The 22,038-nt window shown below is 39.6% G+C and overlaps 1 protein-coding gene across 1 annotated transcript in view; it reads right to left on the bottom strand.

The window, feature by feature from the left end:
* Positions 1-3,262: 3,262 nt before the first annotated feature.
* TYR (tyrosinase) overlaps positions 3,263-22,038 on the bottom strand; it is a 66,781-nt gene continuing 48,005 nt past the window's right edge. Inside the window, 4 exon segments of the mRNA XM_010979466.3 lie at positions 3,263-3,369; positions 3,372-3,431; positions 3,434-3,619; positions 10,167-10,348. Coding sequence (XP_010977768.2) covers positions 3,263-3,369; positions 3,372-3,431; positions 3,434-3,619; positions 10,167-10,348 — 535 coding nt within the window.

Below are 22,038 nucleotides of genomic sequence, written 5' to 3'. Positions count from 1 at the left end.
AATTCTTACACTGCTATTAAAGGAACTCATAAAACAATTAGGTAACACATGGGCTATATCGAGTTTTAATAAGGCTTCTATTTAAAAGAACATTCTTAAAGTATTCCTATATAGTTTAAAATAGCTGAAGGATTTGAAAGCCCTTAAGACCTCCGAAGGCAATTTTATATTCATTATATTGTACAAACTGGCAAATGCTTTTGAAAATCAGCAACATAAAGTTAAAAAAGAAAAAAAAATGCATTTTAGCAGCTTTCAGAAAGAGTCTAATCAGAAGGTGAGTGGACTTTTGTTCTACTGACGTGCCCTTCAAAATAGCACAAGCTCACAATAGGTGGCCCCAGTGAGGCCTTTTTTGATGATGACAAAGAAAACTGTTCCTACAGATGAAAGCCCATATAAACAAGGAAAAGGCTATTTAAAAACACTCACAATCAGTGCCAGTTGTCAGCCTGCTAGAGACACTGGTTGAAATGACTTGTACCCATCACATATTTATTTCTACAGATGGAGAATTATAGAATTGACTTGTTGGAAAGGTCGGGTGCTAAAAATACTCTTTAAAAATAAAATAAAACAGAAAGAGGAACAAAAAGAGCGGCAGCAGCTTATTTTTTTCTCTGTAACAAAATGTGACTTAACAATGTAGCAATGGAAACAGAGCAGAGCGGAAAACAGCAATTGATAAAATTCACACTATAAAACAATGCCACAGAATATAATGTTCATTAGAATTTAATGAAACTGCCAAGTATCTTGAAATATCATCCATGCAATTTTGGCACCTTATTGAGAAAAGCATGGAACCAGCGTGGTGGTGGTCTTATCACAGATATTGCCGCCACACAAGTGGATGACTTGAGCCTCTGGAGAAACAAAATGTTATTCTGTGTTGAAGTTAAGCGATAAAGGGAGGAATTGCCTTGTGATAAGGAAGAGGATGACTTTCTACAGATCCCCTGGGTAGACTTTTGTTCCTGATGCTTTGTAGAAATGATTTAAAATATCACCTGGACTCCAGGACATAGGAAACAAACTATGGTTACCAAAAGGGAAAGGGCAGGGGAGGGATAAATCAGAGTTTGGGATTAACAGATACTACTATCTATGAAATAGATAAACAACAAGGATCTACTGTGTAGCACAGGGAACTATATTCAATTTCTTGTAATAAGCTATAATGGAAAAGAATCTGGAAAAAAAATATGTATGTGTGTGTATAACTGAATAGCTTTGCTGTACACCTGAAACTAACATAGTAAATCAACTACATTTCAATAAAAATAAAATAAAATAAAATAAATACCATCTGGACTGAAACTGTAACTTCAAACAAGAAAAAAAAAAAACCTAAGTAACTGTTTACATTCTGAGATCAGATTAAAGGCAACCACAATCACCGTTACTGCTTCTCCAGAATCCTTTTCAGACTTATCCAAATTTCTTTTCCCACTCCTTGCTCTCAGTTTTACTAGTTCCTACTCCCAACTAAATTGAATCCAGTCCTCAAATGCCATTGCTAAATTATTTTAAATCTTGTATTTCTGGTTATGTATCAAGTGGAGGATATAATCTCTAGTATTTGCCCTCTGATTCCACAGACCTCCTCTTTGTCAATGAACATGCTGCTCCCCATCCCTTGCCTGACTTTTTCCCTCTAGGATCAGAAATTAGATAAGCCAGCAACTGATGTCTGATCACTAAAAGGGGTTGGAAGATGAATGTTGCCCTGTAACTGAGTTTATTAGCTATTAGTAATCTCTGAGAGTTGATGACATGACTTCAACAAGAATTGCAAATTCTCATTTGTCCCAGATGACAGTTAGCCAAAATCACTCGACCAATGCATACAATAGGGTGATGTTTACTTTTCTTTGAAATTCAAACTGGGACTAAGCAAAATGTAATCATTTAAGATTACTTGGTCTTGATTTTAGGTCTTTTCTAGATAAAGGCATTTTTAGGAGCTCAAACTTTTTCACGTGGATCATTTCTAGCTGCATTCATAAACAATCTGAACACTACACTCCAGGCCTTATAGGAATTACTGGATATTTTAGTTGAAGTGTACCATACAGGTCAGTGGATTTCCTCTTAAATATCATCCCAGAGATGTGGAGGTTTAGTTGCCAGACCCAGGCAGGCTTCTGGGAGCTTGGGTTGAACAAACCTGTCTTAAAAGCATGGCCATTATGAGAGAGTGAAAAGACATTGTTTAGAAAGGAGGGTAGAAATAGAAGTCAGGTGGTCAAACTGAGGTATGTATTCGGAAACACTGAGCAGATAAATACGAACTAGACATAAAGGAACTAAAGAGACTGGGGATACCAGGACAGAGCAGTTGAGTTTGGGTGAGAGGGAGGAGTTTGGAATCTGGCGAAACACACTGAAATACTGTGGCAGGCTCACAGAGACTTTTTATAGAGCACGTTTGGCGTTGCTTCTGAGTAGGGCGTTGTTACAAGCCCCGAGACAATTTAAATAGGTATGACTATAGACTGACTACTTAAATTCTCTTTATAGAATGCAAGTCAAATTAGCCATCCAACCTGTATGTGAAGAATTCCAGTGGCAGCCACTTATTATCTTCCATGGATGTCCAAGTGTTGGAAAGCTCTGAGTATTGGACAGTTTTTCCTTTCATTGCACCAAAATGGATCCCCTATAACTTCCACCCCCTGGTCCTAATTTTTAATGCTCTACATTGCCATAATACAAATGGAATATCAATTCAACTATTTTTAGAAATCCAACTAGACCTAAAAATTCAAGTAGCAAGATTATCTAGACATACCAATTTAAGGTCTTAACAGCCAGGAAAAACAGAAATAAGTTATTTTACTAGAACTACAGACAGGCTGATATTCACACAGTTGTTCTCTACACTTCAAATGTTTTGTAGCATTTTAAACATTCTCTGATACGGTTTTCTAGGAGATTAAAAAAAATTCTTAATAGGATTATTATCGCCACCGTCAACATATTTAACGAGCACATCTTGAGACAGGCACTTAGTGGAACTTGCTGCAGGGACGGGCCTCTGTTTTCAGTGACCTTCAAATGTACAGTCAGAACTATGGCAGGAAAGAGCTGGAATCATTCTGATTTTTTCAGCTACAGCTAGCAGCTACTCATTACCAAATGGCACCCTTTCCCTGGAAATATGGGCTTGAGGGAAACTGTTCAGGGAATGATCAAAATATAGCAAAGCGAGCATAGGGGCTTCTACCTGAGTTGGAGGAAGGGCACACTCTGTACTAGATTAAAATTCTGAGAATGGTCTTCCCAGAGGAAGGCCAAGGATGTCTGCTGGGACCACCCCTGGGGCCTTGAACATCACTTGCGTTAAAGCGAGGTCAGGCTTTTTGACCCTACTCCATTGCCTGGTCCTTTTATAAATGGCTCTGGTACAGCAGGCTGTGGTAATCCTCCTTTTCCATGAGAAGTGGCTCCTTTTCTTCAGGAAGCTGCTTTCTCTTTCGACGACATAAACGGCGAGTGAGTCCGCCCAGCACAGCCGTGAGGACAGACCCCACCAGGGCTGCCCCGACGAGCCACGGCCAGATCCGGCTTGCTTGTTCTAAGTACGGCTTAATGTAATCTTGAAAAAAGTCCGGGTCTGAAATAGAAAGATATCTCAGTGTTCCTACTATTGTCACTGTCGTCGTCATCATCATCATCATCATCATCATCATCCTTAATTAACATCGCACTTTGGAGTCAGACGCTTGGCCAGCTCTGCTACTTACGAGCTACAAGAGCTTGAGAAAGTTACCGCTAACACTCCTAACACGTCTGTTTCTTCATCAGGGAAATAGGAAAAACAATGTCACCTTATTGGGATGCTTTACAGTTTATTGATAATATCCGATCTGTAAATTGTACACTGCCTGCCCCCAAGTCAGCCACTGTAACTCTGTTGGCTATTTATTCTGGTATTGGCCTCCAATTTCTAAATAACAGGCAAACATCACTCTCTCTCTATTCATCAAGTTTATCTCTGGAGCTCCTCATATATAAGCAATGATTGAAGCTCTCTTACAACTTCCCTTTTCTTTCTTCCATCTTTTCAGTATAATAGTATATTTGGGGTCAAATCCACACCTAAGATTTTTATTATTTTTTAATGGAGATACTGGGGACTGAACCTCCAGGACTCGTGCATGCTAAACACATGCTCTACCACTGAGCTATACCCTCCCCACCTCATGCTTTTAGCATTTAAATATTATTCATAATTGAACCAAATATTATTCTATGATTACATTTCCTTTCTTAAATTATTTTCCCCTTGGAGCTAATAATTTATTACATCCATTTGCTTGATTTTAATGTGCCCATCACTATCTATAAGACATTCTAAGATACTCTATATCCATTTTGTGATACAAAGGAAAGAAGAGAGTGCATCTTGGGTTTACCTTGCAGAAAATTGGGGCGGTAACTTAAGTTACTGTTTTTAACACATTTAAAAATCATTTTGAAAATGAGACTACAAATGCCTAGTTTACATTGCTATTAGTCACTTCAATGTATAGTACACTTAAGTTGTCTGGCAAAACGCAGATTACATAGAGGTTCCATATTAAACACGATTTTCTTATTGCTTAAGGCTCAGCTCAAGTGCTTTCACAAGTTTTAAATACTATGTCTATGTCTGTCCTTCCGTTATGCAGCTTCTCTTATAATTTATCCACTTCAGTTTGTTTCACGTGGTCTCAATTTTTACTGTCACGAATGGACTGTCTCCTTTGAAACACTCTTCATATTTCTCAATGGCTTCACCCTAAAATTTAGGCTTTTCTTTCTCAGTTATTTGGTTTTCAGCCTCAATAGTGTACCTTTAAGTTATTTCTTAACATCGTAAGTTTTCTATCATCTTTACCTACTTAGAATTCCAGTGTTTCTTGTTGCCCATCCTCTTCAGAACAACCATGTAGGTTTCTGTTTGTTTTGTTCTCTGTCATTTCCAAAGCACATTCACATGCCTATTTGTCCACCCAACAAATGCAGGAGGTGGTTCAAAATCATTATCCTAATTTAATGAATTAGAAATCTGTAACTTAGAAAGGTTGCCTGTAATATTTAAACCCTACAATGTATGTATAACCCCTGGTATGATGCCTTGCAATTTATAACTGTTACTGATTCTTGTTATTCCACAATAATCCCATCAATATTTCAACTGAACCAGCTTCCAGTGAGAGATTTTCTCTCTCAAACCTGCTTTGATCACTGATTCAGCTCAGCTCTCTCTTCTGGATTCTCAGACTCTTTCTTTACTCCTTTGTGACACTTAGCACAATTGTCTCTGTGTTGTCATTATTTCTATGTATGCCTTATTTTTCAGGCGTGATCACAAACCCTTGAGAGTGAGTATCATGTTTACCTTTCGCCCTCCTATTCATTCACTTATGCATCCATACGGCAGTGTTCCCTGCGGCCCGTCACATGCCAGAAGGTGGTCCAGGCACTGCGTATGAAAGGCTGAGTAAGCAGAGCCTCTGGCCTGAGGGAAGCAATAGTGGAAGAGGAGAATGATAGGAAAACAAGTCACGGTAAGAGGAAAGCCGCTCTAATGAAAGTATGTGAAAGATACAATGGGATCAAGGGGGGAAGACCTCCTCTATCTGTCTGGGGAAGGCATCCCAGGAGACTGTCCCACTGACTAAAAGAATGAGCTAAAACTTGAGTGTGGGATGCTGACAGCAAGCCATCCCAGGTAGAAGGAACAGGAATGCACCTGCATATACACATAGGCGGGTGAACAAATCCGTGAAGTTCCCATCAAACCCCATGTGCAGAATAAGACACTCCAGTTACTGTGAAAATGTCTCCTCATTTTTAAAATCAAATGTCCAGATCTTTTGAGATATACTAGAGGAAGGAAGCTCTTAACAAAACAGTACCATATAGAAAGCAGAATTCCATTTTCCAGCAGCATCAAGGACTCAGTCTTTCATTGCCAAAGCTTTTTGGTCTCGCCTTTTAAATAGCTTTGCGTACAACAAAATCACTTGCTACTCAATTTTTAAAAGCATCACTAAATTTAACTCTAAGAGAAACGTTTGACTAAAGCGAAAAGACATCAGCTGCCTTTTATGGAAGATACAAGTAATTATAAACACGAGTGCCTAAATGTTGAGCAATTAACTGCTTGAACCAAATAATGTCAAGAAATTTTAAAGAATTTTTTAGTAAGCTTCAATCTCACCAATGAATAAAAATTTATCTTTTTTTCAAGTAAACTCCTTGAAGGTACAACAGAAGAAGCTATAGAATAATTCATAAATTAGAAAAAAATAGGCAATTGCTGCTGCTTCTTTTAAAGTAAAATGTCTCTAAAATTAACGGCGTAGATCCACAGCTGAATGAGAACTACTCTAAATAGATACAACACTTCAAATCGATTTTATTTTTTAAAATTTAACTAGACTACATAACAAATACCTTTAAGACCCTATTGTGACTCTTTGGGCTTCCCCTCCCTTTTCCCCTCTAATGGTTTTTGTTGCCTTTTCAGTAAAAAGGACGCATTTGGACACTAGGGAAGGAACAATGAGGTGGAACCTATGTGGAAGGACAGAGAGGTATAAAGGGAACCCTCTCTTCTGTGCAGTGATGGAGAGAGAATTCGTTGGGGATTCAATATTTGCCACTTACGAGCTTTGTGACTTTGAATTTGTCACTTTGTCTGTCGGCTCTCAATCTACTTACCCATGAAACAGAATAAAAATCACTACTATTGTAAAGATGGGCAAAGATGACAATCGATGTGCTGATGTCTCGCACATTGCGATGTCTCTGCAGGCCAGACTCTCCTCTGAGGTCAAGGCTGTTCAACTGCCTCAGAGACACGCCCACCCTGGCGTCCCACACCAGCCCATTTCACTGTGTCACAGACACCACCTCGGCGTTCCCTCCACGTCTGGCCCTGCTCCTGTCGCTACTATCTCAGTGAATCTGATCACCATTCATCATTTCCACAGGCCAGAAGCTTCAAGGTATCTCTAATATCTCCTTCTTTCTCACCTAATATATAAATCATTTCTCAAGTTCTGTAAATTGTATCTACACGATGATATCAAATTCTTTGGCCCTTTCCACCTTGCCTCCTGCCACCACCACTGCGATTCAGACTTCCTTGCCTCTCCCCAGGATGTCTGCAACAACATTTCCACTGGTCTCCCTGAAGGTGCTTTGCAGCCACTACAAAACTTCCTACAGGCCGCAACAACCGCAACCTTATAAAAACTCAAACTTGACTCTGATCTGTTTAAAATCCATTAATGGCTCTGTTATTCTAGCAATAGGGCCAACATCCATAATCAAGACCTGCTTTTCCACTAATTAATTCTTCCCGTCATGCTGATGCTCTCTGAAATGTCACTTCATCGACCCCTAGAGATAGACACATCTCTAAGTAAATGAGTCATTAGGTAAGTAGTCGTGTAAGGTCTTTCTCTTTTATTAGGATATAAACTCTGAAGATAAAGACTATGTTGTTTACCATCAAACCCATAGTACCTAAGAGAATGATTTGTACAAGGTAGACATTAAATATATGTATGAAGAAAGAATAAATAAACCAATCAAATCACTAGAAAATACCTAGTGTGATAGAAGACTTGAAATGCATTAAAAAATATCTAAAATGACCTTGGTATTAAAAGGGGTGACATTTTTTCCAGTAAGCTTTACCTACATGGATTGGTTAAGAGATACCATCCTTCATGGTAAATATCACTTGCATTCAAGTTAATTCATTGATTTCACCCCGTACCAGATACCATTTGGTACTTAGCCTGGAGAAGCTTGCAAGATATCAATTCCGATTTTGTAGGGCTCACAGCCAAGGTAGGGAGGGGAAAGATTCACTATATAGAAAGAGTACCACGTAACTCATATAAGGAAGTGAGTAAACATGACTACGGATGTCTAAAAATGATTTCATATCTGAGAGTGTGGCAAGTGGATAAATAGGGTCAGAATTTAGCCAGAGAGAGTAGCACCATCAGAAACAGGAGCCCATGAAAGAGTCTATTATGTTCTTGAAATGGAAGCCATAAAACTCGAGTGGTGAATTTTTGAAAAATCATTACCAATATGCCCCTTTCTTTACGTTCTGTGGGTGGGTTTAGAGGGAAGGGGAAATGTTACTTGAGGCCACTCCTCATTTTGACTCATGGGAAGCCCCTGCCCTACCCACGCCCACCCGCCGCCACACCCCCTGTTCTCGGTGATCTCTATGTTTTCAAGGCCGCTTTAGCATTCCTTCCACCGGCTGTGATCTTCAGATCAAGCAAAACAGGTCAATCAAACCCGTATCTGTCCAGCTAATGCTTTCCCAAAGGGCAAGGAAAGGTTGATAGAACACAGGTTCTCCTGTTGGCCTTAAAATGAGATTCTGCTCTGCCACGTACTAGCCAGATGGCCTGGGACAAGTTATTTATATTCTTTAAGCCACTTTCTTCTCATCTATGATCAGGAAAATGAAATAACAGTGGCCACTTCACAGGGTAGTTATGAAGAGGAAAGGAAATAATGCCCAAAGCACACCTGGAAGAGTTCCTGGCACCTAAGAATATTCATTATGTGTCAGCTGTTATGAAATGACTCAACTCATCTCCTCGGTGCAGTTTTCCATTGCTCCAAACAGGAGAATTTAGCATCCTGGAAATACCCCTATTTTTTGTTGTTGTTGTTGTTGTTGTTATTCTATTAGTTTAGAATTTTCCCTGTCCTTCTCTACCTGCCACCTGCCTGCTTGTTCTTCAAGGCCTGGTCTTGTCTTTCTAGGTTGAAATATTCAGAAAACACTGCTACCTCTTCTGTGCTCCTGTCGGATTCCGTTTAAGATTCCTTTACTGCACTCAACACAGCCTGATGTTTCAGGCTTTCCTGCACAACTGTCTGACTTCCACACTGAATTCTGAGCTCCTCCAAGGTCTGGGACTATGTCAGTCATTTATGTGCCACTAAAGTCTAGCGCAAGAGGTAGGAAGTTGGTAAATGCCATTCGTTTGTCCATTTTGTTTTACTAATCTGTTCCCATGAATTATCAATGAACATAATGAAGCATCAATGTTTGCTGAATTCCTCTTTTCCACAAGCTGTGTGTTGTTTTACTGGCTTTTAGTTGCTGACCATCTTGTGTTACAATGGAGAGGATCCCGTAGTGTTGAAATCTGGCTTTTCCACATACTGGTGTTTGACATTGGGGAAGCCACATAAATTATTTCAGCATCAGTGTCCTCATCTCATCCTAGGGATCATAATACTTACCTAATATATGGTTGATTAATAATGCAGGTATGTGTATATATGCAGGGCTGGGACATTATGCTGCACACCAGAAATTGACACATTGTAAATGACTGTACTTCAATATAAATAAATAAGAATAATCAAAGGAGAGAATGGAATAAAAAAAAAAATGCACGTATGGTATGTAGCCGGCTCTCCAGTAGGAGGAGACATTACTATCTGTTCCTCATTTATCGAGAAGGTACTGCCGGTTCTACTCAGGGGGATTATGTAAAGCCCAGATCTAATTGCAGTCCTAGAGTTTTATGTTAGCACCTTAATCAGAGTCATAGCAATTATCATTGTAACAGCTATTATCATTATTATTATCAATCAGGTTTAACATCAAAATGTTGACCAACTTTTTTGGTGACCCTAGCAGGAAATTCCCAAAGATGATTCAAACCTGCTAGGTGTTTACCGCGTGCCACGCTGCACCAGGCTTGTTAACACAAAACATCCATTTAATTGCCACACTATCTCTTTGAGGTATCCTGTTCTCAATATTTTAGGTTTAGAAACTGAGATTCAGGGAATTGAAGTAAAATTTCCCAAGATCACCCAGAAGTCAATTTATAGAGTCATGAGTAAAACCCATTTTGTTTTTGTGGTTTTAATTCCAGTGCTCTTCCCACGGTTGCCATACACGAAATGCCATCTCTTAAGCAGGATGAATGTGAAAAGATTCTTGCAACTTGGATCATGTAGTAATGTACCAGTGATGAGTTAAGGATTGTAGTGCACTTTCCTAACTTAAAGAATTTGGGGATAACATTGTAAAAACATAAGGTTTTGTGCTCTCTTGAAAGAAATTGGTCACACTAGAGTCAGAAATTCACAGGAAAGAAACGGAGCTTTACCTGAATCTTGTAGGTAGCTATAGTCATAGCCCAGATCTCTGGATGAAATAAAGAAATCACCATTTCTGTAGAGAGGTATAAAAGGAACCATGTAGGATTCGCGGTTGTGCCCAATGGGTGCATTGGCTTCAGGGTAGACTTCTTGAAGAGGATGGTGCCTTCGAAGCCACTGTTCAAAAATACTGCAGAGGAAAGGATTATTCAGAGTCAGAAACATCATTTGTAAAAGAAATATTTAGAGTTCTTGAAGTAAAATAACAAGGCATATCTTAAAATCTCAAGCCCTGGACAGATGCCAAATACAGTTTTCATGCTTCGAAAATATTTTGTAAAGCGCCAGTTCATGCTGTCAGGCCTTGATGAAGCTCACTCATTTGTGAGAAATATTAGAGGATAACTTTGAAAAAGGAATTTCTTAGAAGATAAGTGAAACTGACATGACAATTTTAGACCCTTCAGAATGCCACAGAGCAAGTGTAATTATTGGTTGAGTGACAATTAAGCCATAGTCATAAATAAAATATGTTTCTTATCTCAAAGGAAGTTCGCCCAAAGAAAGAACATACAAAACTAAGTTGGAATCAGTACTGGAATTTGGCCATTTTTTTGTTATGGTAGGAGACTTTCAGTCATTTCAACCTCCTTGTTATGTTTGGGGAAGTGTATGCTTAATGAATCTTCGTGGGAGAAAGAGCCCATCTTCCATGGTGGAGGCAAAAAAAAAAAAAAAAAAAAGTGGCTTCCCAACTTCCTCAAAAACTAGAGTATGACCGTATGGTCAATACTCAGACAATCAGTCATACCCATCCAAGACCTGGAAACAGGAGACAGTGACACAAAGAAGCAAGGACAATGTAAAACCATCCTAGCAGTGGCAATGACATTGTGCTAAGAACATCCAGTTTTTAAGGGCAGCCAGGCCAGAAGTGCCAGTAAAGGTATCCACTGTAACAGGGAAGCGGGGCGGGGGGTGGGGGTGCAGGGCTGTGTTCTGTAGCATGGTTTTGGAAGATGACTTGGCTGCTGCCTTCCTCCCTTGTTCCCACTTGTTTCTCAATCTGCTTTTCCATGATCTTCTGACCTACCCAATATCTTCTCAGCAAAAATTTTTTTCCCATTTAAATCAGCCAGAGTTAGTTTCTGTTGTATGCAATTAAAAACTCTGACTGGAACAAAACCTAAAAAAACTAAGGGATCAAAAATTCCAGTAAGAATGGAAGTGAGACTAAGCCAAAGCAGAGTTTGTAGTGGAAAATGAAAGGTGTGACCAAGAGAATAGCTTTGAATGATCAGAACATATAACTGACATAGAGGGAAGAACCCCAGGTCTGGAGTCAGAGAACTCCCCTTGAGTCTGAGCCCTGTGAGTTAAGAGTCATCATGGCTCTACGCAAGTCACTGAAACTCTTGAAGACTTAGCCATCTCATCCTTAAAAATGCAAGTAAGGATATCTGCCCTGTCCATCTCCAAAGGGATTATCCAAGGTGATACTTGTTATGAAAATGCTAAATAAATGAGCTGTTGTTGCTTCACTCTAGAAGTTAAGCTGGAGGTAAAAGGCAGTGCACGTTGAGAGGGTGGTGTCTAAAAAAGAAAGTGATAACCTTTCAAACAAACGAATAATGCTTTTGAAAAACACTTTGAAGTATAATAAAGAAGAGAACAAGGAAGCCACATGGCAGCAGTGGTGAGCACATTTTCCATGATGAAAAACAGTTCTATTTGCTTAGTGAATCTCGACTTCAAATACTACTTACGGTCAAAGTTGTTTTTCATTGTGAATTAACTGTGGGATCATCAGGGTGCGGATAAACACTGCAGATCTGGTCCATGAATACCAAATGCTCCCTAAATAGCTCAATTATTAAGTACATTTACTGAGTACTTACCATTTGTCAAGTTTTGGAGAAACGTAAATCTGTATAAAAACCCAAGTTCTGTGGGTTGTGACAAGGGAAATACGAAAAATCTCCTAACCTGTTTAATTTTCCTTTTTTCCATCTGCAAAATGGGAGTGATCCTTATGTCCTGAGGGTATTGTAAGGATTAACTGAAATAACATCAAGTAAGGTATACGGCTACGTGCGGTAGACACATGGTGAGCAAAAGCTATCATCATCCCGGTAACATTTCTTCCTCTTGCTCCTTCTCCTAACGATTCATGTCATACTGGAAGAAATTCATCACTGGGAGATGTGAGACAGGCTATAATAGAAACACCAAAGCCATGTATATGTGAGCTCGGTCTTCAAAAACAGTTATTATTCTTTAAGCAGAAATGGGATAACAGAGGATTCAAGGAGATCAAGATTTCCCTGTGTGTACCTCCATTTCCTCAAATGAAGATTTTAGGAATTGGCTTAACAAATAAACCCCAAATTCTATTCAAGATCTGTAATTTTATGAATTAGTCTTTTTATTTAAAAAATTTTTAAATTTAAAAAAATTTTAATATTTAATATATTTTTAAAAATTCTTATTTATTTTAACTTCTACAGTTATCTTCTTTTCATGAAGTATTGCTTGTTCATTATATATAATTCAGAAAATGTAAACAAGCAAAAAGGAGATAAGAAAAAAATCACATGCTCCTTATTTTTGTTACAGTTTTTTAAAATATGTATATATTTCATTACGTATATATTTTAACAAAAAACTCTGTGTTATACACAGTATTTTATAAGACATTTTATTTGTACTAAGCAATGTTTAAACAACATTTAAACAGGTTTAAACAATGTTTACCAGTTTTCAAGTGGTGAATCTATTTTTATAAAGAGAAGGAGGCCCTCTGATAATTAATCTCTCCCTGATCCCTGTTAAACTTTGACTGATTTAGAAAGAGCCCAATATCCAATGAGCTACTAGATGGAAGCTTGAGGCAAAAATTGTGCCCTTTGTCAATTGAGAAAAATTACTGCTACAGTACAATTTATAAATAATCTTGTTTCTGCCAAGAAATAAAATTTTTTTTTTACCTAGGTGGGACAAGGACATAAATTCTTAGCACCAAAAGATATACTGGATGAAACCATTAATGTGCCCACCCACCTTATCAACCTTTTAAAATGAAGATATTAATCTTGCTTAAATTCTTCATCAGTGGTTCTCATCTTCAGTTAATCTCATCAAACCATGCCTAGGATGGCTTACGTCGGAATACTAACTTTAACTTGGATAATCACACTGACATTTTGGGAAGAAAATTATCCTCTTACCAAAGATTCATTTTAACTGCATCTAGATGGCTTTCTGGAAGTCTGAGAACAATGAGATGCACAATAAAGGGTTTAGGAAAAGGTTAAGATGAGCACAGATGGAAGCAAGAAGAGATGTGTTTCATACATAAAAGCAACATGGAAGTCTGGTCACTCCCATCCTTACAACAAGACAAAGCTGGAGAAATGGAAACTCACCAACTTTTCTTGGACCTGTGAGAAAACAGAGGTCACAGGGCAAACTGCTTCCCCTAAAACTGCAGAGATAAGTGTGTCTGGAGGAACTCAACTGAGAAGCAGCTGGACGCATAAACTTAAACACTTTGATGACTGGCTGGAGGTTGAGATTGGACTACTGGTGATGGTGAGAAATTCCTGGCAGTCATAGTCTTACGGGGATTCCCGTGCATTTGCGGGTTTTTATCTCCAGGAACTCTGCCAGATTTTCACAATGAAGATCTGAGAGAGATCTTCTCTTGGTTCTGTCAGAGGGTAGGGAGGGAGAGAGTGACCACTGTGAAATGTGCCCAAAGTCTTCTCCACACCAAAGCCCTTTAATCCAGGGGAAATAACTTCCAGAGGCTTATCCCAGTTAGGGGAAGGGAATTCCTCTCAATCCAGCCTGGTGCAGCCTTCCTGTCTCACGTAAGGGGAAATAAAATATAAACCAATTGGTCAGTGCTTCAAGGAAATAGATTGGGATGACTGGAAAGGGGAGTAGAGGACAGAAAGGGGAAAAAACAAAAAGTTATACCATTGAAGAAGCACTCGTGAAGGTCACAGCCCCAAGACACTGGCCAACTAGAAGGCTGAAATTTAATCAGACTATTGTAGAGCAGTTTCCCTCCCTTATACTTGACTATGGTACCAACAGGGCTTTAGTATAACAGCAGATTATAGCTAAAGGATCTGCAAGACAGACAGTCTCTGAGGAACAGTATCAGTTTGAGCCACAGAGTAAATATTTGAGTATAGCCAAAGCTATAAAATATAGATGAGTCCATACTGACACAAATACAGACATGCATATATCAATCTACCATGTGGAAGAATTCCAAATAATTATGTAGATATTCTGAATACATACAGCAGCAACACACACTTCTGTGTGGGCTGTGCACAGTAACTTTCTTCCAAAGAGTACAGTATGGAAGAGTGGTAGAGACATTTAGGAGCTGGAGAAACCTGACAAATATGACATCTGCCTGGTGATCACGGTTAACATCAGCAGCGCTGAGTCATGTCGGTGGCACGTGCCCTCGACGTGATGTGGAGGGAACGGTGCTTTGCCTCTGTCACCTTCCTCCCCCAAACATGTAACTCCTGATTACGTGAGAAAAACATCAGACAAATTCCAATAGAGGGGTATTCTATAAAATATCTGAGCAGTACTCCTCCAAACTGTCAAGGTCCTCAAAAACGAGGAGAGTTTAAAAAATTGCCACAGCCAAGAGGAGCCTAAGGATACATGGTCACTAAATGTAATAGGACATCCTGGCTGGGATCTTGAAACACAAAAAGATATTGCATAGTAACTAAGTAATCTTAATAAAAGTACAGACTTTGGTTTATAATAATATATCAACATTGTTTCACTAATTGTGACAAATGTTCCATACTAACTTAAGTTGTGAAGAATAGGGGAAACTGGATGTGGGGTATACAAGAACTCTGAGCTGTTTGTGTAAATTGAAAATTATTCTCAAAGTTTATTTTTAAACACAGAACAACTAACAAGGAAGTTTTAATGTAGTTGGATATTAGGGACTGATTTGTTTTAGTGCGTTCACTGCTACAACAAAAACTGCACAAATACGATAGAATTCCTTTTCATTTAGTCAACTATTTCACAAATAGTTGAATATGTATACTATGAGCATCTATAATACACTGGGTCTGTGCCATATCTTGGTGAATTTCCCTGTCCTTGTAGTATTTATACCTAGTGGTGAAGATAGATATTAATTGGTCATTTCAGAAATGCATCTGCAGTTTTAGTCTGTTGCCTTTGGGAAAGTCTCTGATGGTGCTGAGGAATGAGTATTGAGGGAAGTATAAGAGTGTTTCTGAAAAAGAGAATAGAATTTGCAAGGGCCTTTGATGGGAGGCCGGTAAGTTCAAGGAACTAAAAAATGACGGATGTATCTGTAGAGAGAATAGTTTGAGATGAGGCTGGAGAGGAAACGGGGGTCAAATCCTGAGGGGCATCTGAGGACATGTGAGAAATACTTATGATTTTTCTTAAGAGCTAGAGGTGGGTCACTGTTTGTATCTGTGATGGTGGGAGACACCATGAGTAGATCACAGTTTTTAAAGATGACACATTGCACTGTGGAGAAGGGCCCGGGGGATGGTAAGAATTGATGGGCAGAAAACAGGGGTGCAGAAATCAGCAAGAAAACTATGCCCAGGTAAAAAGAGGATGTGTGGCCATCAAGCAGTAGAACTCGGGGGTGAGGCGTCACAGAAGAAGCCACATTTTTATTCCCAAAGACATAGATCAGTGGAGAAGTGTAACACGAAGAAGGGATGTTATCATCGTGATTTTTGATGTGCTGTGCTTGGAGGTGCTTTTGAGACATTCCAATGGGGATGCCAGTGGGGCATCTGGATAATTGGGTCTAGATGCCAGAGTGAGACAGACTCTGTAAATATAAACTGAGAAGACCTCAGCCTGTGGATAGCAGGTGAAGCTATGGGAGTAGTGAGGCAGATAAGAAAATCTGGGATCGTTTTTCTCAGATATCATCTTTCTGAAAGGCCAGAACACACAGTCGCATTGTCTCTGAGAACCCACTGTTTGGGATGCCTGCAGCCATCCAGTCAAAAGTCTAGTCGCTCAAAATTTACTGAACTGTAGCTATGTAACAGCAAGGCCAGTGGTTTCCTATCTTTTTACTCTTTTGGATTTTTTGTTTCTTTCTAGTTTTGAAATAGTTACCTTTTGAAAAAAAATCTTAGTTATTAAATGACAATTAATGTCTTCATTTAAACACAATCAGAGAAATCCCCTAAGCCTCAGCGTCCTCATGTGCAGAATGGAGGCGGCACCAAGGTGCTTTCTACTTTAACGTCATTATGAGAACAGAAATGAAATAAGGAGTGAAAAATAGAGTAACAACCCTTAAGGATAAAATGAGGCAGTATGCATAAAGTGCTTGGCCCAGTCTCTGAAAAGCAATAGTAGTTTTTGTTTTCTTTCCTTCCGAACCCTTCATTTTACAGAGTGGGAAAAAAAAATGCAAATCTAAACATCACAGCTAGTTAATAGCACAACCAAGACTGGAATCAGACGAGACTGAATGCATTCGGGGTGGTATAGGGAACTAGATTCAGTTTCTTGTAATAATATATAATGGAAAAGAATCTGAAAAAATATGTGTGTGTGTGTATATATATAGCTGAATCACTTTGCTGTACATCTGAAATGAGTATTGTAAATTTACAACACTTCAACACAAGATAAAAATTTTAAAAAAGATTGGAATTGGGTGGCCTTGACCGGCACTCCATTGCTAATGACAGTAAAAGCCTCTGCCCTCTGCCTGCTCACACAGGGTGACGGCAATGCTTCTGCCATTGTGAGAATGCATGTGCTCCTGCCAAGGTCTGATGGACAGAATATCTCTCTCTACGGCAGTTCTCCAAGGAAGGGATCCTGCTTGCCCTTCATCTTGAGATGTAAGCTCTCTGGCTCAATAGACACCTGCATTAATTATACAGTAATTACCCCCAGAGCTCCTCTGCACTAAGGACTCACAAAGACTCCCACAGTTTACACTCAGGGAACAGAAATGAACACAACGCAACAAGGTCAGGAGAGGACGCGCATTAGGATAGGAACTAAAACACGAAAGAGAAAATGGAATCATAATCAAAAAGAAAGCAGGAAAAAAGGAAACCGTGAACAAAGTTGGGAAGGGGCCTGCGGTGGATGAGAACCCAGGTGTGCTGGCTGATGGATCTGGGCTTCCTCCTCCGACACTCCAGCCACCCCAGACTGGAATTCTGTTTTCTCCTTCTTGCGTCTCCCTGAGTGCATCCTACATTACTTCTGTTCCTCTCTGACTAAGCTTCTCATCTGGAGGCAGGGTGTGTCAACAGGGCTGGAAAGGGACAGAAGAATAGATGCTTGAATATCAATTAAACATTCCACTTACTTCAGAAACCTTCTCTCATCACCCTGTTTTCTTTCACTGTGGGAAGAACAAATGCAAACGGAGGCAGAGACATTTCCAGAGCAGCACAAATACACTGGAGGATAGCAGTGCTGCCAACTAGCTGAGGGACCACATCTTTTTTATTTTCCTCTTCTCCTTGCCTAGCACAGAGTAGGTGTTCAACAGTTACACGATAATTGGTGCTCTCTTGAGTTTATCATCTAATCCAGGAGAATGAGTTAGTAGTAAAGACATTTCTGGAACACAGCCTCTTGGTATATCTCACTTATTTCTCCAAGCTTCAGCAAATCAAGGAGGTAACTCTTTTATTGATCTTGTTTTACAGGAGAGAACCTTGGGGCAAACAGCTGAAGGGTTATCAACGCTCACTCAACTAGAATGTAATAGACAATCTGGTATTTCGTGTCAGATTTATGTGAGTTTTACAATTATACCCAGAACTTAGTGTAAGAACCAAAGTATCAAAGATAATAAAACTAAAAAAAGCCAAAGATTAGAAGTCTAAGAAAGAAAGGCAGCTTCAGAGGTTTTTCTTCTTTTCCCACAAACACTTATGGGTAGCATTAAGTGGAAGGCACCCTACTATGAACTGTTTCGAGAGGGGACTAAAACTCAGCCACAGTGCTTCTTCCCATGTGATGGTAAGGTGCCCTCAGCGTTGTGAGCCACTGCATTAGGAAGAAATTGACTTGGATCAAATGAGCCAGGCTGCACTCACAGACCACAGCCAGCCAGAGTTAGCCTGTGAAAAGGCATCCTAAAGGGCCAGCCTTCCCAGACAACGTTCAGTGTAAGTGGGAGGCAGGCTATTCATTTGGCTCTCAGTGGATGTTACCGACTGACCGTCAAGTTCTCCGTGCTCTTACCTGTGCAGTGATGATGATAAAGCTTACCTTGCTCCCTTCACTAAGTTGCCCGTTTACTTACTCATTAAACATTCTGCCTTGAACCCACTATATGTCAAGCTCCAAAGATGGATAAGAATGGTTCTTACCCTCACAGATCTCACTCCATGTCGTGATAAAGAAATGCATAAAGTTTCAAAGCCATGTAAATGGTACTCTCGGGCATGTGTAGAAAACCTATAGGATTACAGCAGAAGCAGGTACTGACTGCTGGAGTCAAGGAAAGCTTCACAGCAGGGATGGCATTTAAACTGAAATGAGTAGATTATGAGAAAGGCATCGCATTCAAAGCACAGATCCACAGACAGCCTGGGCACTGATGTAACTGAAAAATGAAAGTGGTTTGGTGGGTCGAATGGAATGTAAAGCTAAGTGCAGGACCAATCGGAAGGGAGACCAGAAAGGTGAGAAGGGTCAGATTGTGAAAGGCCATCTACATACCAAGGGTGGAGGCTTGTAGAGGTGGGGAGGTAGCTTGAACTTGATCCTCAGAGTTAATTTGCCATCTAAGTACATTAGGTAAAGAGAGACCATGATTGAATATGAATTTTAGAAATATGATTATAGTGGATCATGTCTATTATAATATGCATTAACTTAAATGCTAATAAGTCAACATGTGTGACTTCCATCTACTGGAGACCACAGAGATCAGTGGGCCAACAGTAAAACATACACAGCGATTGTTGCTTTTCTGAAGATCGCTATGCCGCCTCTCTTCCATATAAGATTTCTCTTCCTTTAGCTTAAAGTTTTCCGTCACTTTCTATCATTCATCATTAGAGTGATGCTTCTGAGGCTCATTAAATAATGAAAAACAACTAATCAATTCAGCAATAATTCCCATCTATTAGGTAGTTATGTATCTGGTACTATGCTGGGGATTTTGACGTATGTTATTTCTCCAGTAATACTGCACAAGAGGTATTGGTAATGGTAGCAGTTGTGAGAATCAGCTCATAAGACACGGTATGTCAGGTGCTGTTCAAAGTACTTCTCACTTAATCCTTAAAATAATCCTACAAGGGATGTTCCGTTGTTATCCCTATTTTACAGATGAGAAAACTGAGGCACAAAATGGTTAACATTTGCCCAAGTTTACACAGCTAGTAAATGGCAAGTGGCAGGGCTCAGAACCCGGCCGCCTAATCACTGTACCTGCTCTCAGCCTCGGCAAAGCGCGGCCTCAGAATGGTATTCACGTTAAAACACAAAGAGCAGGCAGACAAAAAGCAGGAGTTTACACAACCTTCCTCAGCTCCTTTAGTTCACGAATGTAGCAGCAGGACTATACCCGGGTCTGCTGCATTCAGTGCTGTGCATGACAAGTGCTTCCAATTGTGTGTTTCACACACACACACACACACACACACACACACACGCGCGCGCACACACACACACAGAGTAAACCTGCATGACTTGCACATTTCCAGCACAGTCAGGAAAAGACAAAGACTGTTGGAAAAGAGCCTTTGAGTGGAAAACCTTGTGGCATGTTGTATTAGAAATTCAAGCTCAGTCTGTTCACTGCCACATTCATAAAACCTAGCATAGTGCCTGAACACAGTTGGTACTCAATAAATACTTGATAAACAGCTGCCCCAGAGGGAGTCTAGAATCTGTCCCCTGGGAATAAGGAAGCTCTATTACATCCATTCAGTGAATAGTCACTGAACACCTGCCCATGCAGGCAAGTACAGGCAGTATACATGGTAAAGTGCGAGACAGAAGGTGGCAAAAAGCAGAGTCCTTCCCATGAGCAATGTTTAGGGACGAGAGCCATTTACATCATTTATAGACACATATTTTGTATCTTTACTTTAGCCAAGACGCTAGGACCTGTATCTGACGTGGAAAGGCACTTCTAGGTACTTTAGAGTAAAAGTCATCATTCATGGTTATAACAGTCAAATAAGTTCAAGGTGGGTGTAATTAGCACAAATACCATTTCGCTGACCCAACATTCCTGTTGTGAGCACCAGACTCTGCGGTTTCCAACATCCTCTATAAATTATGCTTTTAATACCGTATCTCTGGGTCCTAAGCATCAACTTTCAATATGATGTTAACAGCCTTACTGCTTTCCCCCAGTCATGACAGAATTCACCTGATTCTGACGGTTACAGTGGAAAGTCCGTCACATCTCTGTTACCTGTATAGATGGAGAACGCCTCTGTTTGGGATGATAACTCCTTCCCCAGGTGAAAGGAGATCACTGCCACTTTGGCATCTGGCCCTCAGACACAACTCTAACACTTTCAGCCTTGCAAGAAATTGGTATTGGGTTTGATGGGAATTCAGAGAAGTTATAGAATTATTCCTTCACCTAATAACCTACATCACAACCTAGAGATAATCTGCATTCACAGTTACCCAAGGCTATAATTCCATTGATCAATTTTATTTTCCTTGCAGCCTTGAAGAGTCCCTGTTAATAGAAACCACTAGGACCTCACTCTTCATCTTGGATCACTAATAGGACATTTGTCAGTTTACCAGTACCCATACCTGGCCTGCATATCTTCTGATTTCCATGTCTTCTCCAGAACATATAATGAGAAAAATGAAGAGGTTAATTTGGTACCAATGGATAAAAAAGGGAGCAGTGAGGAAAGTGAGCAGCCAGAAACAAAACAGCAAAATCTATGGGTGTCAGCAGAAGGCATTTGAATTTATTCCATGTGTAATGAGAGTCACTGTTGCCATTTGAGAAGGTGTATGACTTGAAAAAAATCTTGTGCACAGAAGGATTTATATGAAAGTGTCATACTTTTTTTTTAGTTGGAGAAATTAGAGGATTTTTTATTGGTGAGATTAGAGGCAAGGGTGCCCATACTTAGGGGTGGTTAAATATCTACAGCCAATATTAAAAATGTAAGAAAAATCAAAAGTAATGTCTGTAAATGAAACAAACAACAAAGGTCACAATTGTTTGAACACTGGGGCTGCCGTATGAGCTCAAATGCTTCTTTTCAATGAACAGCAAATATTCCATGCATGCCTACGAATGTTTATGATGTTGTACAATTACAGAAACATATGGAGCACAAATACATGAATAATTTATGAAGTAATAATACTAATATCATTAGACATTTAGATGAGAAAAAAATGTAATGTTCTCAAGTCTAGCTTAATGAACAAAGAAGATAATGCAAAACATCCTTCAGAAAGGTAAGTCACCTGGAGCCGACAACCTGACATCTTAACCGCACACATGATTCTGACTGTTGGAAAGAGCTCAAGAAAAGACAGGTCAAGGGCTGAAAAGGAGATTATTTGCTGTGTGATTTTCTCTAAAATAGTAGTTATAGTCCCACCTAGTCACTTTTTTTTTTCTGTAGCCAAAATCTTCATTTACGAATATTTCCAAATCTCTTTCCTTCACTACCCTTCTAGTTTTCTATTCCATTTGGGAAAATTGGACAAATGTATTTCTAACAAAGTTCAGTGATCTGAATGTCACTCAATCTGGGGTCAAAAATAGAAACTGCCACGTTAGACAAAGGAGAAAGCTACTGGATCTTGGATCTTCGCTGTGGGGAAGGAGCTAACACAAAGAAAACC

Source organism: Camelus dromedarius, chromosome 12 (assembly GCF_036321535.1).
Source record: "Camelus dromedarius isolate mCamDro1 chromosome 12, mCamDro1.pat, whole genome shotgun sequence".
In the NCBI taxonomy this organism is placed as follows: Eukaryota; Metazoa; Chordata; class Mammalia; order Artiodactyla; family Camelidae; genus Camelus; species Camelus dromedarius.
The sequence above is the reverse complement of the archived record's forward strand: the minus strand, read 5'-3'. Positions and strand labels throughout refer to the sequence as shown.